We start from the raw sequence: 20,376 nt of genomic DNA, 5'->3' as shown, positions 1-20,376 counted from the left end.
CAATTAATTTCTTTTTTCTCAGGCTGTCCAATGCGCCATGTGTTTCGCTCTGTGAAAACAGGGGACGATACTGCTCCGGTCAAACAGAGAGCAGAGAGGATGATGCAAGGAGAGGCACTGAGCAGTCAGAGAGGGACGGACTGCACATGGGGCAGAGCCTCGCCTCAGAGGCTTCAACATTTTTATGGGCCCTAACAAATTTGTACAAATTGCTGTGGTATCTCTCGTCGATGGCTCTTCCTCTTCCTCTACCTTTCTCCTTCTCCCTCGCACACTCTCTCCCTCTCTCTGCGTGCAAGCCATCTCCCTCTGGCTATTAGTGTGGTCGTGTTGAGACACCAAAATTGGGCCAAACTGTTCCCCGTGTGGCTCCATGTGAAAATGCCACTCGTCTCGTCTCTCAATCGGTAAAAATCACAAAACGAAGAGGGCACAACAACAACAAAAACTGTAGGGGAAAATCGCTGAATGACCATGGAAAAGGAAAACCCATCGAAGTTGCTATGCTCTAATTAAATTTATTTCTATTGATGGAAATAATTGAGGAAAATGCACCAAGTGTTAGGCCAGGAGATACGGAAAGAGGGAAAACCCAAAAGGTGAGCTCCAGATATTTTAGAGTGGGAGGAAAAGCAAGAGTTTTGCTGGTGGGGAAATCGAATATAGATTTAATCTATGTAGTTGTAAAGGTAATAATTATTTTATTTAATGTATTTTCCATTTAATCAGTTCAAATTCCGTATGTGTTTTGAAATATTCCATAAATTCGCTTTTACATTTTTATATATGAAATATTCATGAATAAGTGTACATTTCGTATTGTAAAAGTGTGAAAAACCTTTAAGAACAGACAGACAATCACATGGTTTGCTCTACATACTCTGCCATTTGCTGCCACAGTCTGGGTCCACGCAAAAGAGTTCACACGTTGCATGCAGCCGAGCTCTACCCCCAACCTGCCGACTGATTACACTACGCCTGTGAACGCCTCAATCAACATGTCGTGGCCATGTCTAAGCCGATGGAAGCCATTCTGGCCAACATTTGGCCACAACTGCAAGCCCACAAAATGCAGTTGGTTTTGTCTGTGTTTGCCCAGTCGAAAAGTGCAGCAAAGTGGGGTTCCTCTCTCAACGACTACCTTTTATAAGCCCTAATCCGCCTCTATGCTCCATCTACACTTCCATCTCCAATACACCCCGCCACCCAATCGAGACAAACGGGGTTGAAGACCCAAAAACGGGAAGGCAGAAATCCCAAGAGAACACGAAGAGAGGCAGGACGAGTTCGAATTTTGGGTGGACGACATTGTGGACGACCTTGGGGCCTGTAATGAACAGTCCAGCCTTGTAAGCCCTCGCTCTGGAAATCTTCTTAATTAAGGTGAAATATTAATGCACTCGAGTCCAGGACGGGATCCTGACTTTATTTAATAAAATCAATTTCATATCATAAATTTTAATATGCCACATGAGGCAGCGCCAGCGCTCGCACCACCACGGAATTCGGGAAAGCAGTGCGCGAGGGGAGTGGCAGCTCCTGCTCCATCATTCGGGTGCCACATATTAATTCCAGTTTCGCACTCCTCGTGCGTTTCACGGACATGCCGTAAATAGTTGCCAGGATGTTGCATGGCTGCCACTGCCCCACCGTTCGTTCTCACATGCCACTGGCCCACCCACTGGCTGCTGCCGCGTTGCTGCATTTATTAATAATTATAATGTCTGCGTTCTCCACTGTATCTGGATCCTTTTTTGGTGCGGGTTCGGCTCCGTGGTTCCGGGGTTGCACTGGGGGGTGGGGTAGGGCAAGGTCCTGCCGTTGCCGTTTCAGTCCGAGGTCTGGTATCCTCCGAACCGACCTCCGGCATTCATAAATCGCAGCTCATTTCGGTGTGGCCACGGAATGCACACGCATAATTATTTCGGCCTGCAGTTTTGGGCTGTGGCCTCGAATCTGGGCTGTTGATTGGGGGGCGGATTTGCCATGTGGGAGTATGGGTACAGCAGGGGAAGCATATATGCATGTGGCAGACAAGAGACAGCAGACAGCAGACAGCAGACAGGAGTGTGTGGCAGAGAGCCGCATGGATTTCCATTGCCCAAGCTTAGAGTGGGATTCAGAGGATGCGGCAGCCATCACAACGGTGTGGACATGTCCATTCTTTTGCCTTCAAATTAATTGAACTTTGAAAGGAAATCTGTGGAGTAGATTTGTTAGATTTGTCTTTGGAAATTCCATATGAAATCTATTAAATAATAAACTTTGTTCGCTTCCTACTTTGGCATCTTTGATCATTTCTGCATTCAAAAATAAGACACTCTGCTTTGTGGCTCTATCCTCCGCTCCAATTTAGTTGTAAATTTATAATACCAGAAGCTGAGATTAGTTTGCATAGGTCTCTCCCTCCGTTGCCCTCACTTATCCTCTGCGTCTGTGTGTGTGTGCGATTTTTATGCGCCCCGAGAAGGAAGAATCAAAAGTAGAAGTAGCCAAGGGCAAACGAGGGATGAGGCTCAGGAGTCCCGTAGCTGATACTGAAACTGTGGCTAAGGATGTGCTGGGGGCAATTGAATTCGAGGCGCGAAATTGCGAAATTAAATTTGCAGTTATTGCCCAACCATGGAGAATTGGTTAGCACAGTCTGTCTAACGGTATCGATGGTATCTCATGCCCCTGCCACTGCCACAGCCCCAGTAATTGCCACAGTCACGGATTGAGTAAGACATCTCCTCCCATCCGGAAGGCTGAGCATGGGAATGAGCCCGAAACTGCAGTGCAGATGTGTCTCTGTATCTTTGTATCTGTCTCCGGGAGCTGCTGCTCTTTTGGCTGGCACTTTAATGGCATTTTGGCTCTGCATTTGCATTCAAATGGCGCCATCTGGCTAACCCCAAGAAAAGAAGGCAGCCCGTTTGATAGGCCTCTAAAGAATGGATAATAATAGTTCTAAAAGATGCAGGGAAACGTAGATAGTAACAGGAACAGGACTATTTTTGTTATTTTATTGCATTGAAATGATTGAGAAATTTCTGAAATTTTAAACAAGAGTAGAAACGTTTGCCCTGGTAATTTGTTGCCACAGAAGGGATCTATTTTGCCGTAGATTCAGAAGGGATACATCTCAGCTATAACAAGCCAAGAACAAAAATATAATATTCAATAAAGGAGAAGGGCTACAAGTGGCATCGCATTTTATTTACCATACAGGAAAATAATTTCATAAAATTCAGGTCTACCCAAAAAAACTCTTTCAAGTGAACCAGGATATACATATGTATGTATTTTCCTGCGTATCATTTTGGCTGTTGCCTGCTTAAAAGAGTTTCATATTTGGTGTTACCAAATATTCCCTCCATTTATTTGCATCCTCCTGCTCCGCCGCCCTGCCCTACCCCTCTTTCAGTCGTGTCTCAAAGTGAATCGCTGAAATTGCCACCAAAAAGCAATTGTGGAGAGGAGAAATCCATTTCAGGTTATCCGCGAATTTCAATCAGTCCCAGGCGGCCTTCATTGACAACCAAATGGGGATTGGGATTTTTGTTGGTTGGGAGGCGGGAATGGGTTTCGGCACTGGATAGTGAGGGGGGAGTGAGGGCCGCATAAAAATAAACACAAAGGGCATACGTGAGATACCAGTGAAGTGTGCGGGATGATGGCAGGGGGAGGGTGGAGTGTGGAGGGTGGAGGGTGGAGGAACACACGCTCCACTCGATTTAAAGGCATTTGGAAAATATTCTCTCGGTGAAAAATTGCCGGAATAAAATCCACTTAAGCAGCTTTGACAAAACTACCAACGAAGTTGATGAAGACTCTTTGGGTGTGCCAGTGCTTTGGATATTTTGGATTTGGAGGGTATAAATATGCAGACTTACAGCTAGAGACACAGATACAGATACAAGCGCAGCTGGCTAAGATTTATGGCATCTTTTACATGGCAACCCGTCAGCCCCCCACTCTGTAAAGAGTTGTGCTCCAGTGGCAGAAACTAGGGAAAATCTCATCAAATTTGTTTAAATGCCCATAAATCTCAACGGGCAGCTGCAGCCTCTAAAGCGTGGTGGGGAGGGGCATTGAAGGGAGGAGGAGATGGCGATGATCGGGCTTAAGCTTCATGTAAACAATCATTAAAAATCATTAACCATTGGCGCCACTTTCTCATAATAAACGGATTCGGATGCTCATAGCAACCGAAACTCCACAAACTGAAACCGAAACCGAAACCGAAAGCAGCAAAAAAACTGCAGTCCCATGGCTCTGGGAAGCCTGACATCAGATGCAACTTTGTTTATGCAATGTCAGCGTGAGAAATTCGCCACGCCCGCCCCCTTCTAGCCCTCTTCTGGCAGGCCATAAAAACCGCGTTAGCCATAAACAAAAATCAACGCAAACGAAGAAAAAAAGAATTTCAAAACAGAAATTATTTGGTTTTCTGGTCATGCCCGAAAGAGCAAGGCGCCAACTACAAGATACAGCTACGAGTGCGAGAGTACAAGAGTATCTGCTCGTACTCGTATTCCCCTCCTAGTCCATCCAAAATCCGAGGCTGCCAAACAGCAAACAGAACCAAAATTTTTATTGGAAACATTTTTATGGCTCGGCGTTTTTATGGCCTCAGGCCTCCAGTAAAAAAGGGAGAAAAACGACGGGGAAAATGGAAAAACGAATACAAAAACCATCGCGTAACAAAATAGCAAATTGAAAACATCCAAAATAATTAAACAACAAATTGCGCACAAAACCAATAAACAAAATATAAAACAAAGAGCGACAGAGGAGAGAGCGAGGTGGGGAAAAACTAAGGAGGGAAAATGTTTGGAAGAAAACGGGAAACGGGCAGAGATAATCAATCAATTGGAGTGTGGGAGGAGTGGCCTTGTTAGGGTATAATTTCATGAATCTATATGATAAATGGGGGTACTCCGTGGGGTTACTCAAGCTCAGAGTTCAATGGAGTTTATTAAAAGGAACTTGAGCGCTGCTGCTGCATAATTTATGACATTTTTCATTGATCGAAGTGGTTTCGAGAAACTTTATTTAAACGTTTATTTATTTATTTTAATTTCTCCTCATCTTGGCATACAAAATTGCCTAAGAAAGTGCTGTTGAGTATTCAGATAAGTTTGCCTTCAGATTAGTTCTGCTACTAGCAAAATGATCTAAGTATTTTTCTACTTTTACCAGAATAGAATTACTTACAGAAAATTATCGCTCGTTCAACTAAGTTTTAAGTTTGTTAAAGAAAATCAATTAAAATCTCTTTTTTATGCTTTCTCCCATGCGCAGTGCGAGTGCAGTTTTGAATCCGATTAAAGCTTAGGCAATACTTTCGCGACACTGTAATTCCCAACTGGGTCTGGCATGGCGATAGTGATGTTCCGTGTGCTTTTGGCCCTGGGTATTCAATTTACACGATGCACGAGGCAGTGAATTGCTCTTTGGCTTCTACTAACTTTGACGAAATGTCGTCTGAGCCCCACAGTTTTTGGTCTTGAATGCACTGCAACGATTGATGGTATGTATCAGTTGGGCTCATATTTGTTTCTGGGTAGCATAAGTGAATTCATGTTCGATGCAGCATGACATTTTTTACGCCAATACATTTCACATTTCATTGGAAAAATCAAAGCCAATCGCTAGTGCCTATTTTTCTCTTAGAAAATTCCACATTATGCCATCCTTATAGCGAATTTAAAACTCCCTCAATTTGAGTCAACATTCACAGAAAAGAATCAGATGTGCGTAATAGATGCGTCAGCTTAGAAGCTACTTACAAGTATCAAAATAAACAAGAAGCCGCAACCACATCCACATCTCCACCTACTCCGTCCACAGCACCGTATTATAGCCGTATACATGGAAGGCTCTAACCAATCTCAATTGTTTCGAGACCCCCGGCGTAGCTGGAGCTGTGGCAGTGGCTGGAGCTGGAGCTGGAGCTGTTCCGAAGATGGCTATAAATCTGAGCGTCAAACGGGGGACGCGAGCGACGGAATAATCAGAAATCAATACAATCTGCGTAATATGTTTTATGCGTTGGCTTCTACTGGATCTGCGCTTTTCTGGCCTGGCCTGGCCTGGCCTGGCTCTGTCTTCTTTGCCATTTTTCCAAGCAATTGAGTTTGATGATGCCACACATATCCCCCCCTCCTGTCTGCTGCTGCTGCTCTTGCTACTCCTTCGATTAAGCCGCAGCCCGAGGGCCATGACGTGACTTTTGCCGTTTCTTTTCTGCTCTCCACGATAATCAAAAATCACGCACACAATGGATCCTGTAATAGTTGAATTGAATTGCCCTTTGCCGGCTGTGTGTGGGGTGTGGGCTGTGGGGTGTGGGGAGGGGGTTGTGTTTCCAGCATGTCCTTGTTCTCATCCTCCCCCGCAACAGAACCAGACCCCTTCCCATTCTACCATGTTGACTTTATTGGCCTCATTGCAGGAGGCGACGACGAGGACGACGACGACGAGTACGAGGAAAAGGATGAGAATGACGATGAGCTGCAACACCCATTTCCTACACCCGCCCCCACCACAGCTCTATGACATGCTTTGACATAGCAGCGCCCCCACAGCACCACTCTCCGCCACCCCAAGCGAAACGAACACGCCCCCCACTCGGCCGGGGCCCAAGACAACCCTCAACGGGGCACATGGCATCATTACACGGCCGCGTCGCACGCAAAATTGTGCGAAATTTGGTGAGCCGCGTGTGGCAAGTCGTGTGGCGGATTCAATTCGCAAACTTTCCAGCCCCAGAAGTACAGCTACAGATACTTTCACCACCCTTCACTCCACACCACCCAAACGCACACTCACAGACACACAGACCAAAGTCCCATTCGCATTCCCTCTCCTTTTTGGCTAGAATTTAGCTTTGTTCTTTGGCAGTCGGAAAGCATTTAAAGAGCGTTTGGGAAACGCAACAGCAGCAGCAGCAGCAGCAGCATATGGAAGAGCAGAGGGAACGATAGATGTGTCTATGAAATTTATATTTGTGTTTGATACTCCAAAATGGTCACGTGAAAAGCATACAAATTATATGGGTATAATCAGATGCGATGCAGATTTTAAATGAAATAATTTATGGCCATATGCTAGACTCTAGCGAACTCTTTCCTTTTCCCTCTCCTCGTGACAGAAGTACTTTTGGTACACGAAGTTCGAGTTACCGCAATACTTAAGCCCAAATCGGTTTATTTCCATCTTAGACCAATTGGCAATTGGTTTCCGTATTTGACTACAAAAGAAAAGCATTCTTAATTCCGAGCTGTACACATTTATTCCCATTGTTGTGCATCTGAAACGATTCTGAATTTGTCTTTCAAGTAGGCTGCGGCTTTAGTATTTTGTTACATAACTCCCTTTTCTGGCTAAATATTCAGTTCTCGTTCTGCCTTCGAAGTGGAATAATCTCATCCGAAAAATTTGAGCTAACTAAATTTCCTGAAAAATATTTAATTTACGTTTTTGTTTTCTTTGAAATATTTGCTTTGAATTTTAAATACAAATTTAATTGTTTCCAGTTTCTTGTGTGTCTCAAAATGATTAAGAATTTGGGCCAATTGGGCCGCAGCCGCAGCCGCCGCGGTCCCAGTCCCTTTGTGCAACAGACTCGTAAGTGGCAGCCTACAATTCGTAGTTAGTGTAATGGTAAACCATATTCGATGGTCTACAGCCACCACTCTGGTGAAGAACTTTTCGAGTGCCCCAACTTGGATGTGCCGTGCTGCTCCTAAGCCTCTGTACTTGGCTGCCGCTCGTTACAAGAGCACGGGCAAGCCTTTGAGCAACATTAAATGGACCACGCGCACCGATAAAAAGGAGGATGAGGAGGAGGATAAGAAGGAGAAGAAATTCAAGCCAATGGAGCCAAAGACAAAGCCTCAAGCCCGTCGCTTGCAGCTGAACAGAAGCGCCCAATTCGAGCGCTACGATGCGGTTCCGGTTCCTGCTCACACCAATAAATCGAAGCAGGAGTCCCCTGAAGAAGATAATCCTTTGGCCCAGAAGCAGAAGATGGAGCAGAAGTTGAAGAATAAGAAGATCACAGAGAAGTTGCAAGAGCTGATGAAGGCTCGCGTTGCGAATCCGGACAAGTAGATGCACACCAAGGTGAGTGGTCACTGCCATTTCCAGGAAGTAACAAACTCCTTTGATGCATAACAAACTCCATTAGATACCAGGACCTCCGCCCCCCATCATCTACAGATACACATACAAACAGACATTGTCATTGTCATTGCCCGGCTCTCCGCGGACATTCATCAATTGTCCAATGAAAATATTGACAAGTTTTTTACGAGCTGGTTGAGTGATCTGATCTGCTCCGTGCTGCTCTCCGCTGATCAGATGTGTCGTCCCAGAGTTCCCTTTCCGCATCGTTGGCCTCTCACACCCCACAACAACCCAGGCCGTGTGGAATTCTCGTAAATTAAAACATCAGACCCGAGGCAATGACGTCGTAAAGAAATAAATAAAACATCAAACACTAAGAGTAGAAAATGGTAAGCGGCAGTGGAAAATCTATTGACTCTGGGATGTGGGATGGGGGGAAACAATGCCTTGGTTCGAGGCGACAAAAGGACATCTACCGTTTGCATTGGGTGATATAGGCAGAAAGGACACGAAAAGGAAGACATCGAATGTCACAGTCTCCGCTTTGTCTGACTGCAACTGGGCGCTGACTAGACAAAAGGGGGCTGATCGTGTTGGAAAACTCTGGCACAACAGAGAGAAGAAGGAAAAAAGGGACACTGCGAGTGTATCCCTCTCAGCTGACTTCTGCCCTATCTGCTATCAAATGCTATCTGTGTCTGTCCGTCTGCCCGTCTGTCCGTCTGTCTCTCCGTCACATTTCTCGTCTCGTTTTCCTTCTATTCGAATGAATCCTTTGTCTCCCCGGGGCCAGGATCAATGAAAACGTTGAGCGCTGAGCGCTGAGCGCTCGGCAATGAATGAAAATGCTCGATCCCTTCGGCGAGGCTGCGTGGCTGTGACAGTTTCTGGCTTGACAAACAAACGCAATGTTATCCATTGTCGCAAAATGCTACTAAGAATTATGTTGTGCTCGACACAACGGCAGCCAAAAAGAGAAAAATTCTATTAAATAAAATTAATGTCCTTTTTTTTGTAGTTGCTGCTGGCGCGGGGATCCGACTCCGACTCCTGCAGCGGATGCAACGACAAATATTTGTAAACGCGCCCTTTTTTTTACCTTTTAGAGTTTTCCAGTGCCTTGCCCAGGGGGTGTGCTGCCATTGAGGGGGCTCGTTATTAGAGGGGGGAGGCCGGGCAGCTGAAGTGCGGCACCACACGCCCAGCCATTCCAGAGGAGAATGGATGGCGGATGGGTGCTGGAAAAGTTTGAAGTGGAAATTTGGTTTGAAAGAAAACTCATAGGTAGGTGAATGCTTCAGAGCAAAAGTCGATGGAGCAGGAAGGGAAGGAGAATGCAGTCAAAGTTCAAAGTCACCTCCAAATCTGTATTTGGCCAAATGTGTTTATGGTTTTGTGCTAAATAAATCAGAATGGAAAAAGACACATTCTGAATGTGACACAAACACTCTGTATGTAGAAAATATGTAATTATGTACAGATGTATGTATGTATGTACATTGTACATATGTATGTATGTATCTAGAATATGTAGACAAAAATTGTGTAATTTACCATTAGAATGTTTAAAAATTGGTTAAAATTTTGTTTTCACTCTTTCCATATTTTCCTTCCGTTCATTTTACTCCCTTGTTGCGAATCGTATGCTATGTATCCGGGGTGTTCAGATATGTACAGTTAAATGTACTTTGATCCCTTCGTGAGCTTTTTTCCTGCTCAAAATGTGTGAGCGCTTCCCATTTGGATTTCGCTTTGTTTCTCTGCACTCTGCCTATTATTATCCACACACTATCACCGGACAAGAACACAGTCATAGCCGGTACAAAGCCATCCCACATACGAGTAAATGCTGCATGGGGCAAGATGACACGCGGCACTCACCACCAGAAGGCAGGGAGGGGCACCACCAGCGGCAGCGGCAGCGGCAGCGGCATGCACCAAGCACCACCAAACAGACGACAGAAGCCGCTCGTGATATTATTATAGAGGTTGAATGTTGCTCTTGTTGATGATCATCATCATCATCTGCGGCAGGCGGTCACCAACCAAAAACGCGCGGCCTTCCACACACTCACACATGGGGGAGAGTGAGAGTGAAAGAGCAGGAACACAGACACAGAGGCACACACTGACACACGAGCACGCACACGAATGAGCAGAGGGAAGACTCACAGATACGCAAGAACGAGCCACACATTTTAGATACAAAAACAGCGTGAGAGCCGCGCGGTGGTTTATGCTTGTTACGGGCCAACGGCGTGGTAGGGGGACATGGCAGAGGGCCAGAGGATGGGTGGGGAGGGAAGCGGTACGTACCTCTTGAGAGCAGCAACACAAAACACAAAAACTAAATGCAACCGAAGCGTATCGTGCATTTTTCCTGTTTCTCGTTTTTGGGGTGTGCACACGGGCACACACACGAATGCAGTAGCAGTGCCACTTAAAATGGCGGACACGGTGGGTTGTGGTGGGGGGGAGAGACTGTTACAAAACTGTGCCTATGCAGCAAAGGGGGAGGGGCTGGTTGGGATAGGATCAGAGCAAGGCAGAGGGGAGTGGAGTGGAGTGGATTGGAGTGGCAGCGTGGCAGCGTGGCAATCTGCGGGTTGCAACAACGCACCGCTCGTCTTTGGCCAAAATGGTTTTCTCGTTCCGTATTCATTTCAATTCTTTGTTTGGCCGGCCAAAAAAAAAACCCGAAAAGGGGGAGGAGGCATCAGCTAGAGGAGGGACGGAAGAGGAAAAAAAAGAGGGTAGTGAGAGAAAGAGAGAAAGAGAAACTCGCGCAATTCCGTTTGTTTGTGTGAGAAACTTTCAGTTGATGATTGATTCGAGAGCAAAACTAATTTCTCAGGCAGCCCATGGATAATGGTCGGGAACTATAAATAAAATCTATATAATACTTATTACAAAGGGAAAGTTATTACTCTAATATATGTATGTACATATATAATTCGAGAATATTTTTTGTTTTCTAGTCCATCAGTTTTAGGCTCGGCCAGTTCCAATTATTTCTTAATAATTGACTAAGGGCCTACACTTTTTTTTAAATAATTGTGCATTATTACATAACATTTTTCAGATTACTCTTAAGCTTAGGAGTTAAAGTTCTGTTTAAAATTCATGTTATTTTACATACTTTACCATCACATTCCGTCGGCAATCAATGTATTCTGCTTAAGGATCACCCAATTGGGATATACATACGTACATACATACAAATCTATCTACTACATGCCATTTATTAAATAAATATTCATTTATTCCACTTACAACTTTTTATAAACATAATTCTTATTGTTGAAAACATTCTAACCTGCATGCATATAAAAGACCGTACTTCAACGATTTAAGTGACAAATTAAAGTTAGCAAGGATCTGGATTCAGGACAGTATATTCCCTTTTAGAAATGTACGCTGTAATGTGATATTAATTTGATATATTTAAAATGATTATTGAGGTATTTACATTGTAACCAAGAGGTGGACGAGTATGTAACTTAAATAAAATGAGCATGACTGCCACATAAATATTAATACATCCATATTTCATATACATATGTACATCCATACATATGTAAGTAGGTACGCAAATGCTTACCACCTATTCCGCCATATCCTCATCCATTTAAAATTCGAAATGATGTTTCTATTCGCACTAAATTGAAATTATGTTAGTAGCAATACATGGACTCAATGATGTATAGATTTATATTAATATACATATAAATACATTTTTGGCATGACCACATAAAACCGCCCATCTGCGTGGATCCGCAAACAACGAGAAACAAAAATAAAAATGATAGAAAATCCCTCGGCCACCGCACAGAGAAACCGCCAAATAAACTTTGTCATTTTCGGCTGTGCCGGCGAGAATTATTTACTCAAGATTTATGCGTTCAGCAATATTGTGCGCCATTCGTTTCTATAGTAGAAGGGGTGGTGTTCCGCATCGCACATACATTTACATATATGTATGTACATACAAACATAAATACATAAATATACAAAAAATGTAGATATATATTTTTTTTTTGCACTGATTTATGGCTGAGGCGGCTCTACTCTTCGTTAGTGGCCAGCCACAAATTTGAAATAAATAATATTTATAGTAATTGATGTATAATATTCAGTGCTAAAGAATTGCATATGAAAAGAGTATATTTAAATGGAAGAATTCCTAGATTTTTTCTGTTTGCCATTTGCCATTTCCCACGCCCCCACTGAAAAAAAAACACCAAACAATATTTATTCTTTGAGTCAAGACAATGCGCTTTGATTTAGTTTAAATGGAGTTGAGTTAGGGGAGGAATGTGTCGGTAGTGTGTTTTGTAAACATTTTTCCAAAAACATGTCCCAAAACTGTGCAGCGGACATTATTTTCGCCTGCTGACCAGACCGAAAACCCCAGACAAACCAGACGCATTGTCTGGTCGGGTCGGGCCGGGTCTCGGCCCTTTCATCTTGCCCATCGGCACTAAGAAAAATTGACTTGTTACAATTTCTTTCGGCTATCTCTCTCTCCACTGATTCTGTGGAATCACACCTATTTTGTTGTTGTTACTGGTCAGATCGAGAGGCAACTGGCTAATTTATTTTTATGCTCACTTTTTGTGTCTCCTTTTGTGTGTCGGCAACGCCCTCAGAACTTTCGGCCACTGCCTTTCGGTTGGGCCAACAAATTGTCGCTGGCACAATTGAGTGCTGGAATCTATGATAGATTTACGGGAATTATTGGGAATTCGCCGATGACAGCCGGGAGAGAGTGAGAAATGGCAGAGGCAGAGCTGCCCGCTAACTGGGCTAATATGAATGGAATTGTCTCTGGCCAAAGGAGGGTGCATCTTGAAAGGAGTTGAAATGAATGGAGCTAATGGTTTGTAAGGGAAACATTGCATTAAATGGCAGCAAGTGTTGGCTCATCCATACACGGATACATTGCGTTTCGTATGACAGTTGCAGGTGTGCCGCTTCTCGCAGAGAAAACTCAAATGCGGCCCCCTGCTAAATTAATAGATTTCGTTTGTTATGTGCAAAGGGACGATATTCTATACAAGTTTAATGCATACAATTGTTGCAAGACATTAAAGAGGATGTGGCAGAGAATTGCTTGTACTTTAAAGATTTCGAATGTTTTCAAAGAGATTTCCAAAGGTTTCAAACGGTTTAACAATGTAAAACATAATCACCATATCAGTACCATGAAATAAGTAGCAAAATTGTAAATTATGGTAATTATTTGTAGTTCTTGAATAAATATTATTCCATTGAAAGGTAATCCGAATGCTTTACCTCGGTGTGAGTTATGAGATTCCCTCAAGGCTATTTCTGTTTAAAATAAAAAGAGACGCTTACATTTATTATTCATTCTGTTAGATACAGTTTCTTTTTGTGTCGTTTGTAGTGTAATTATTTTGATCTTTGCTTTCATCAATTTGTCAGCTCCCACCCATCACTCTCTCTCTCTCTCTCTTGTCGCGCACTTCTTCTACGCTTCTTTCTTTCCCCCTGGCTCTATTTTTATCTATTGCTTGCTTGCTCCTCTTAAGCCCATAGTAAATCCCTTCTAACTCCGCCACTCACTCACTCACTCACCTTTTGTCATTGAGAAATGTTGGGCCTTGTTGGGTTATCCGAAAAAGGGCTTTAAGTATTTGCTGATAGACGGGGAGTGGGAGTGGGCGTGGGAGTGGGGGCCTGGGCTTACCAGGTATCCATCCAGAGAAGTTTCATTCATTCTCTGGAGTTGTCGCTTTGCATAAAGAAACAATTAGAAAATTGCCAAAGAAGCCAAAACGTCTTTTTTGGGGGTAGCCGCACAACAAGACTCTAGCCCCCGCCCACTCGTTCCTCTCTGGCACTGTCCTTGTCGGGTGACTGGAAAGAGCGGCAAATAGAAGTACAGATAGAGACGGGAATAGCGCTAAGTACACCCGACGGTGGCATTTGGCAGGCGCAAAAGCGAGAAACTCATTAACTTGTGTCAAGAGCAGAAGATGCCACAGAACAACCTCCACACCCGCCAGCCCCTCCCCTGGTGGAAGGCCTCAGAGAAAGTGAGAAAATTATCATTATCACCCAGCGGGATGGGGATGGGTGGGGGCGTGCAGCCTGGGGAGTGGCCACCCACTATTGTTAAGCTTAATTAACAAGGGCTGGTGGGGGGAGGGCTGCTTTGGTCCGCGGAGCATTTCTTGGGTGGTGTAAACGCAAAGTACTAATCATGAAAATTAAAAATAATTAAAACTTTTCTTTCAATTTGGCTTCTCGGCCGCGCGGTGGTGGCTGCCATTTCAGGGCAGTGCGCCTTTTGGGCCTTTGTCAAGTTGAGCAACATTTCCTTGGAGGCCATAAAACGCGGAAATGTTGATAAAGTGCCCCAGAGAGTGTGGGGGCACTTGGCAGTGCCAGGGAGGCAGAGAGGCAGAGAGGACGAGCAGAGGTGGCTGGGATGGCTGCCACCCAGGATGCTGGGTAATGGCCGTCGCGGTTAAATGGCGTTTCAGCGATTTTCATCACAATTTACGCCTCGACCCAAAAAAAGGGTTCACCCCAAAAGGCGTAAAGGCTCGTAAATTATTCTAGTAAGTCCAAAGACAAAAGGAAAGTCAAGACCCCGAAGGAAACCCCCGATAATATAACCCCACAGATGCTTGAATATCCACACGGAAGACTTAGATATTATGACAAATACATTTTTCCTGAACAGCCAAATGGATACAAAGTCTCTGTATCCTTCGCGAAATCAATTAATTCCTTGGTTCTTGTATTTGCACGATTATTGCTTTACGTTTCCCTGGCGCTTGCTCTTCGATTAAAAATTAATGACAGAACCCATGCACAGTGGAAAAAGTTAAGCACAGATCACTTCAAGTGATATGAAAATGGTTACATTAATCGGTTATGAGTTATAATATAATCCGCATTAATATAGTCGGCAGTTCGGCTTTGAATTTTGGTGCACAATTCCTTCCATGCACTCAGATATTTATCCACTGAACAGACAACTTTACATGGCAATTTTGGCTTTTTCCTGCATGGATCGACGGCTGTTTAGTTTTGTTATCCTGTGAACTCAGTGGGCATATGGTATTTGGAGTGGTTCTTGGCTATTCTGCTTGTGGTGGGATTAGACGGAGCAGAGACTGGGAATGTGGTGGCACTTGAACTAGCTTCAGGGAACTACCTTCTTCCGCACCCTCATTGGCTTCTATGATCTTTTGCCGCAGCAGAGCAGAGAAATTCCTGCTGGCATCCTTCATTCATGGCTCTGCGTTGCTCCAGAGATTCATTCATGGGAACCAATGTCAGTGGTAATCGGCTCTTAATCGGCTGGGTAATCAATCCTCCTACAGGAGCTACTTGATGTCAGGGACATTGCCACAGGTTGTGTTGTCCCGTTGTTGTCATGTTGTCCTTGTGCGGATTATCTTTTTCCCATGTCCTTTTTGCCGCCGTTATCTGCGCTGAGCCGCTTGCGCACGGTTAGCCGCATTGTTCTGCCTTCCCCCATCCAGAGGCCATCGTCCCTTTGCTGTTTGCTTGATTCCTCGATATATACATAGAATATCTGTAGTGTATATGTCTGCACACAGCTCTTGGGCTATATCTTGGCCGTGTCTTCCATGGATAAATGTAGATGCAAGATGATGCATTAGGCACTTCCGAGTCGATGTCGTTGTGTAAGCCGCTTAGCCAAAGTGTCCTCTTATTGATCTTTCGGCTCTGCCTTCGGTACGGTGTGGTACGGTTCGGGGCATTGTCCTGGCTCTTTCTGCTGTTTTTCTCTGGTTTTAATGCATTTTAGCTAAATGCGCTTGACAGTTGATCCTCCTCCTACGGTAGCCCGGGATCCTGCCATTCCTGCACCTTCGTTCCTCTGTCCTCGAGTCATTCAATCATCTTTTCCCTTCCCAGCTCAAACAGCTGACGAGTGCTGTAGCGCAGGGGTTGCTCTCACTCTCTCACTCTCTCACTCTCACTCTCTCGCTCTCGCTCTCTCTTTCTCTCTGTTGTTGACCATGGTCAAAACGCTGTACCCCCGCTCATTGGTAGCTAATTATGTAATTATGTTGTCAAAGGGTTTCGCCGTTTGCCTTCGGTCGTGCCAGGCGTCAACCAGTTAAATGTGCAACAACAACAGCAACAACAAAAGCAACAACAACAACAACAGCAACCATGACTGCGGGGCTAATCAATTTTGTTGTTGCATCTCGCTTGCCCCGTTGCGGTTGACCAAACTTGCTGGCCGTTCACTCGGAACCAATTCCCGGCATCTTTGGGCCAACCCCAGTCCCCAGTCCCCAGTCCCCTGCCCCGAGCTTCTTAAGACGCAGCTTAGCCAGGCGTGGCGCCCCCAAACTCGCGGGCGGAAAGAGAGAGCTCTGGGTGGCTCTGTGGGACGCGCTCAACCGAAATGAGTGGCTCAGAAATCTGAGATATGATCGAAGTTGTACATGCCACACACATGCCAATAATCCATAAACGCACTTAGCGGCACGGCCCTACGATTGGCCAAAATATTCATATGTGTCAGCTTCACATTCTGGCCTTTACATACCACCAATCCATGCAGTTCGCAGTCCAATGGCATTCCATCTAAATAAATACGGTAAAATATACGAGTATACCTTTAGGAAAACGTGCTGTGGTCTCGGGAAAAACATCTCAGCAACTTATGCAGAAACACAATAGATACAAATCTTTATTTTTCCTTTAATTTAATCAAAAATTTGTGTGAAAAATGGCACGAAAAAGCGCAAGAATATTTGTGGAGGTCTTGGGAGATTTGCCACCAGTAAAACCCCGATTTGACCATCAAATTGCTCATTAATATGGTAAAAATAAATGCACAAATATGGTGCTGTTGCTTTTACTGTTGTTTTTGTTGTTGTTTCGGCTGCGTGGCCCTTTGTTTGCTTTCATGTCGCTTTCGGGCTGCCGTTGGGGCTGCATTTTGACATTTTGACGAAGAGGAAATGTCACGTCACGTCGTGTTTTGCCGCACACCTCCAATTTCCGGTTCAGTGAGCTGCCCGAACGTCCGTCCATCTGCCCCTCACAACCAGCCAGCTAGCCAGCCAGCCGCCAGCCGCCAGCCGAGTGTTGCAAAGTTGCCTGGTGGGCCACGGTGCACGGGGCAGTGGCAGTTGCACATCTGAGTAGTTTACCCCGGACCGTGGCCCATGGGCGCACAGTGCAATCAAAAATTGCACGCACAAAATCATTGCAGTGGCGCCCAGCTCCGAGCTCTACGAGTGTTACGAGTCTGCTCGTGTTCGCCACTTGGCCGAGGAGGAGGAGGAGGAGGAGGAGGGGGAAGGGGGACTCGTATGTGGCACGGACTTTTTCCTGCCTTACTCGATTGGTTGGCATTTTCTGGTCGCTTTGTGAATGTGCCTGACTTTGACAATGCCAACACACATTTCCACATATACTTTGTGGTTTAGTGCAGCTCCGATGTGGTCCGCAGCGGCTCGGCTATGGTGATAAGGTGCCAAACGGTTTGGTTGCTATGATGTTAAAGTCATTTGCTTGATGGAGAGATGCTTAACAGTGTCAGCTTTGTAGGGGGCTTCCGATTGTACTTGTACTTCATTTGGGGCCTGATGGGTAACTTCATTTTGAAATCACACTCAAATCATATACAAAGAAACAGCCAGTCACGCGGCTATTACGAGTATCTTTCTGTGAGAACTAAAGTGCTTAAAATTCCACAATAGCATTACTAATTAGTTAAGACTTACTATTCCTCTCTTACCCTGTATGAAGGTTGCAGTGGAAAGCAATGAAGTTGTAGGCCGTGGGCCGTTGGGTAGGCATTTCAAGGCAATCGTTATTATTTGCAATGTGCCCACAAAACCCCATTTAATAATTGAAAAACAGTTTATGTTACTGCTATCCTTCCTATACATTGAATAACATCCTTCAATGGTTTTGGTTCGCATCACACCTTCAGACTGCTGCAAAAGAAACAAACATAAAAGTAACAATTAAAGAACAAGTAGCGAAAATATTTACATATTGGTGTTGCTTATTAAGAAAAAATCGCAAATCATTCACAAGCTCAGTTATTTTTAAATCATAAAAAACTTACAAATGCCTCATCTTACAAAATGATATCATATTTAATTTAAAAATGTATTTTACAGTCAAATCTAATAGTTTTCAGTGGTGCTTGGAGTCTCATCGACTGGCTCTTTGGCCTTCAATTACCTCCACCCTCCACCCGTTTAATGTGAATAATTTTATGTTCAAAGACAATTGATTTGTTTTTATCAAACTATTTATTGTTATTATTAGATAATTAAGTTCCCAATTGAAGACACTATTTACTCTTATTGTCCAGAAATCATTGTAAAATCATAAGTAATTATCCCAGATTTAATATTTGCGTCCTAAATGAATCCGATAGTATCAATCAGACAACGTTTTGTTGCATTTCTGCTTCTTTCAGCAGAATTAACTCTGCTTCCATTCAGAGTTATCACTGCCGTCAAATTTCTCTTATGTAACAAAGAAAAATAATTATTTTATTGACTCGACTATTACCAGATTTGTTAGATGTTTTCATTGCCAAGGCTTAGTCTTGGACTTACCATATCTACCCCTTCTGTGGCGCCATCTGGCAATCCACCGGCGAACCCTTACGGAACTTAATTTAAATATATTTTTTCTCACCTTCAAATAATTGTTTGTTGCTCTCCGCCTCTCTGTTACTTCTCGGCACTGTTGGTGCTTATCATTTTCGTGCCATAACTTGCAGGGGGGAGCTAACAAAATTCGTTGCTGCATTTTTAACGCCGGACAATGGAAATCAATCCCGTTGAAAATGTGCAAAACGCGGGGGCGCCATCTGGTGGCGGTGGCAGGCAAGCTGGCATTTTTATTTAAAATGGCGAAAGCTTTGGCGCCATGGCTCTGGCGCTCTCTCGTCGCTTTGGCTTAAAAAGCGAGCGAAAGGGTTGCGCCTGGGGGCGCAAAAAAGTTCACTTCACGAACGGACAAGTGCTGTGGGGATGGTTTGTCGGTTGTTGGATGCTCAATGGCCTGGGATTGGGGTAGCGATGGCTGAGCTTGGGCCAAGTAAGTTTTTGTTGGCCATCATCCATGGCATTGGGTGCCTTCCACACTGCAATTCGGATTTTGGCTTGCAGAGTGTATTGGGATTCAAGTTTTCAGCACCTAATTCTTTATCATAGAGCGGACATAGTGCACTTCCTGTTTTAATTGAAAGAAATCTGAATTTATTCACCATTCTCTGTACAACATTTGTGTAAAACTTGTAGTCGAAATTGCTAAGGATGTATCCCACATCCCTACATCCCATTTCACAAGAAATTAGTTGTAGGCCCGATTTACCTGCAGAAGCCTCAAACAAACAAGCAAAAGTTGTTGAACAGTGCGCTCCATAACGATATGAAGCTTCCCAAACTATCTTGGCACTTGGCATTCCAACAAGAATGGACGTTAAAATTTCTTAGGCATTACGCTTTTATTCAACTGAAGCTACAGCTATGAGCAATACTGTTTGTGTGTGGGTTTTGCCTATGTATCCTTTTGTCGGCTTGCTCATTAAATAAACGAAGAGAAGACCCTTGCAGTGGGATAATATAGCAACAGCAATATAAAAGATTGAGTCAGCCAGAGCCAGGGATTGGCTTTTTAATGCCACTTTTTTTTGAGCGCTGCTGCCTGCAAGGAGATGCCACCGCACCACCCCCGAACAGCAAACCCAAACCCAAACCAGCCAAGCCACCCACCCACCCATAAACCAAATGATCCACAGACAACGTCTGCTGCGTCTGCAGCTCTTCACCTCTTTCACCTTTCCGTACCGATTATTCGTTCAAGCCAGAGGGTATATTGTGTTGAAGAGATGAAATCATTCCCAAGACCATCAAAATTGCTCAAATATACGCAACAGCATCGAAAACCTGTAGTCCGGCAAGTGCTTTGATTGATCTGTTGCAACTAAAACTAAATAAATAAGTATAGAAAACGGAGTGTTGCTCACAACTATCATTAACTTACAAAACAAAAATAAACAAAAACAATATTGTTCACAGTATTTCCTTTGTTTTTACCAACGAACTTTTCAAGTAATTAACTTTTAGTTGGTATATCCATAGTCGAGATCCCACTTATGTACTTATGACTCTTTCCGCTTTTGTTTTTTTCTCTCCTTTTTTTGCGCCATCGAAGCGCACGCATTAATTTTCTTTTGTAACCCTTCTTTGTATTTAGCATATGTTCTGC

The 20,376-nt window shown here is 44.1% G+C and overlaps 1 protein-coding gene across 1 annotated transcript; it reads left to right on the top strand.

Moving 5' to 3' along the window:
• The first annotated feature begins 7,398 nt into the window (after nucleotides 1–7,398).
• On the top strand, nucleotides 7,399–8,502 carry LOC117893245. Its single transcript, XM_034799812.1, has 3 exons — nucleotides 7,399–7,614; nucleotides 7,676–8,112; nucleotides 8,177–8,502. The coding sequence occupies exons 1-2, from the start codon at nucleotides 7,542–7,544 to the stop codon at nucleotides 8,098–8,100; spliced, it is 498 nt and encodes a 165-aa protein (XP_034655703.1). The 5' UTR covers nucleotides 7,399–7,541; the 3' UTR covers nucleotides 8,101–8,112; nucleotides 8,177–8,502.
• The last annotated feature ends 11,874 nt before the right edge of the window (nucleotides 8,503–20,376 follow it).

Source organism: Drosophila subobscura, chromosome A (assembly GCF_008121235.1).
Source record: "Drosophila subobscura isolate 14011-0131.10 chromosome A, UCBerk_Dsub_1.0, whole genome shotgun sequence".
Lineage (NCBI taxonomy): Eukaryota > Metazoa > Arthropoda > Insecta > Diptera > Drosophilidae > Drosophila > Drosophila subobscura.
This window is presented reverse-complemented; position numbering and strand designations above follow the sequence as displayed.

Coding starts and splice junctions, on each gene's coding strand:
- LOC117893245 (XM_034799812.1), top strand. CDS start 7,542: ATGATTAAGAATTTGGGCCAATTGGGCCGCAGCCGCAGCCGCCGCGGT. Junction 7,615..7,675: donor TCCCTTTGTGCAACAGACTC/GTAAGTGGCAGC, acceptor GATGGTCTACAG/CCACCACTCTGGTGAAGAAC.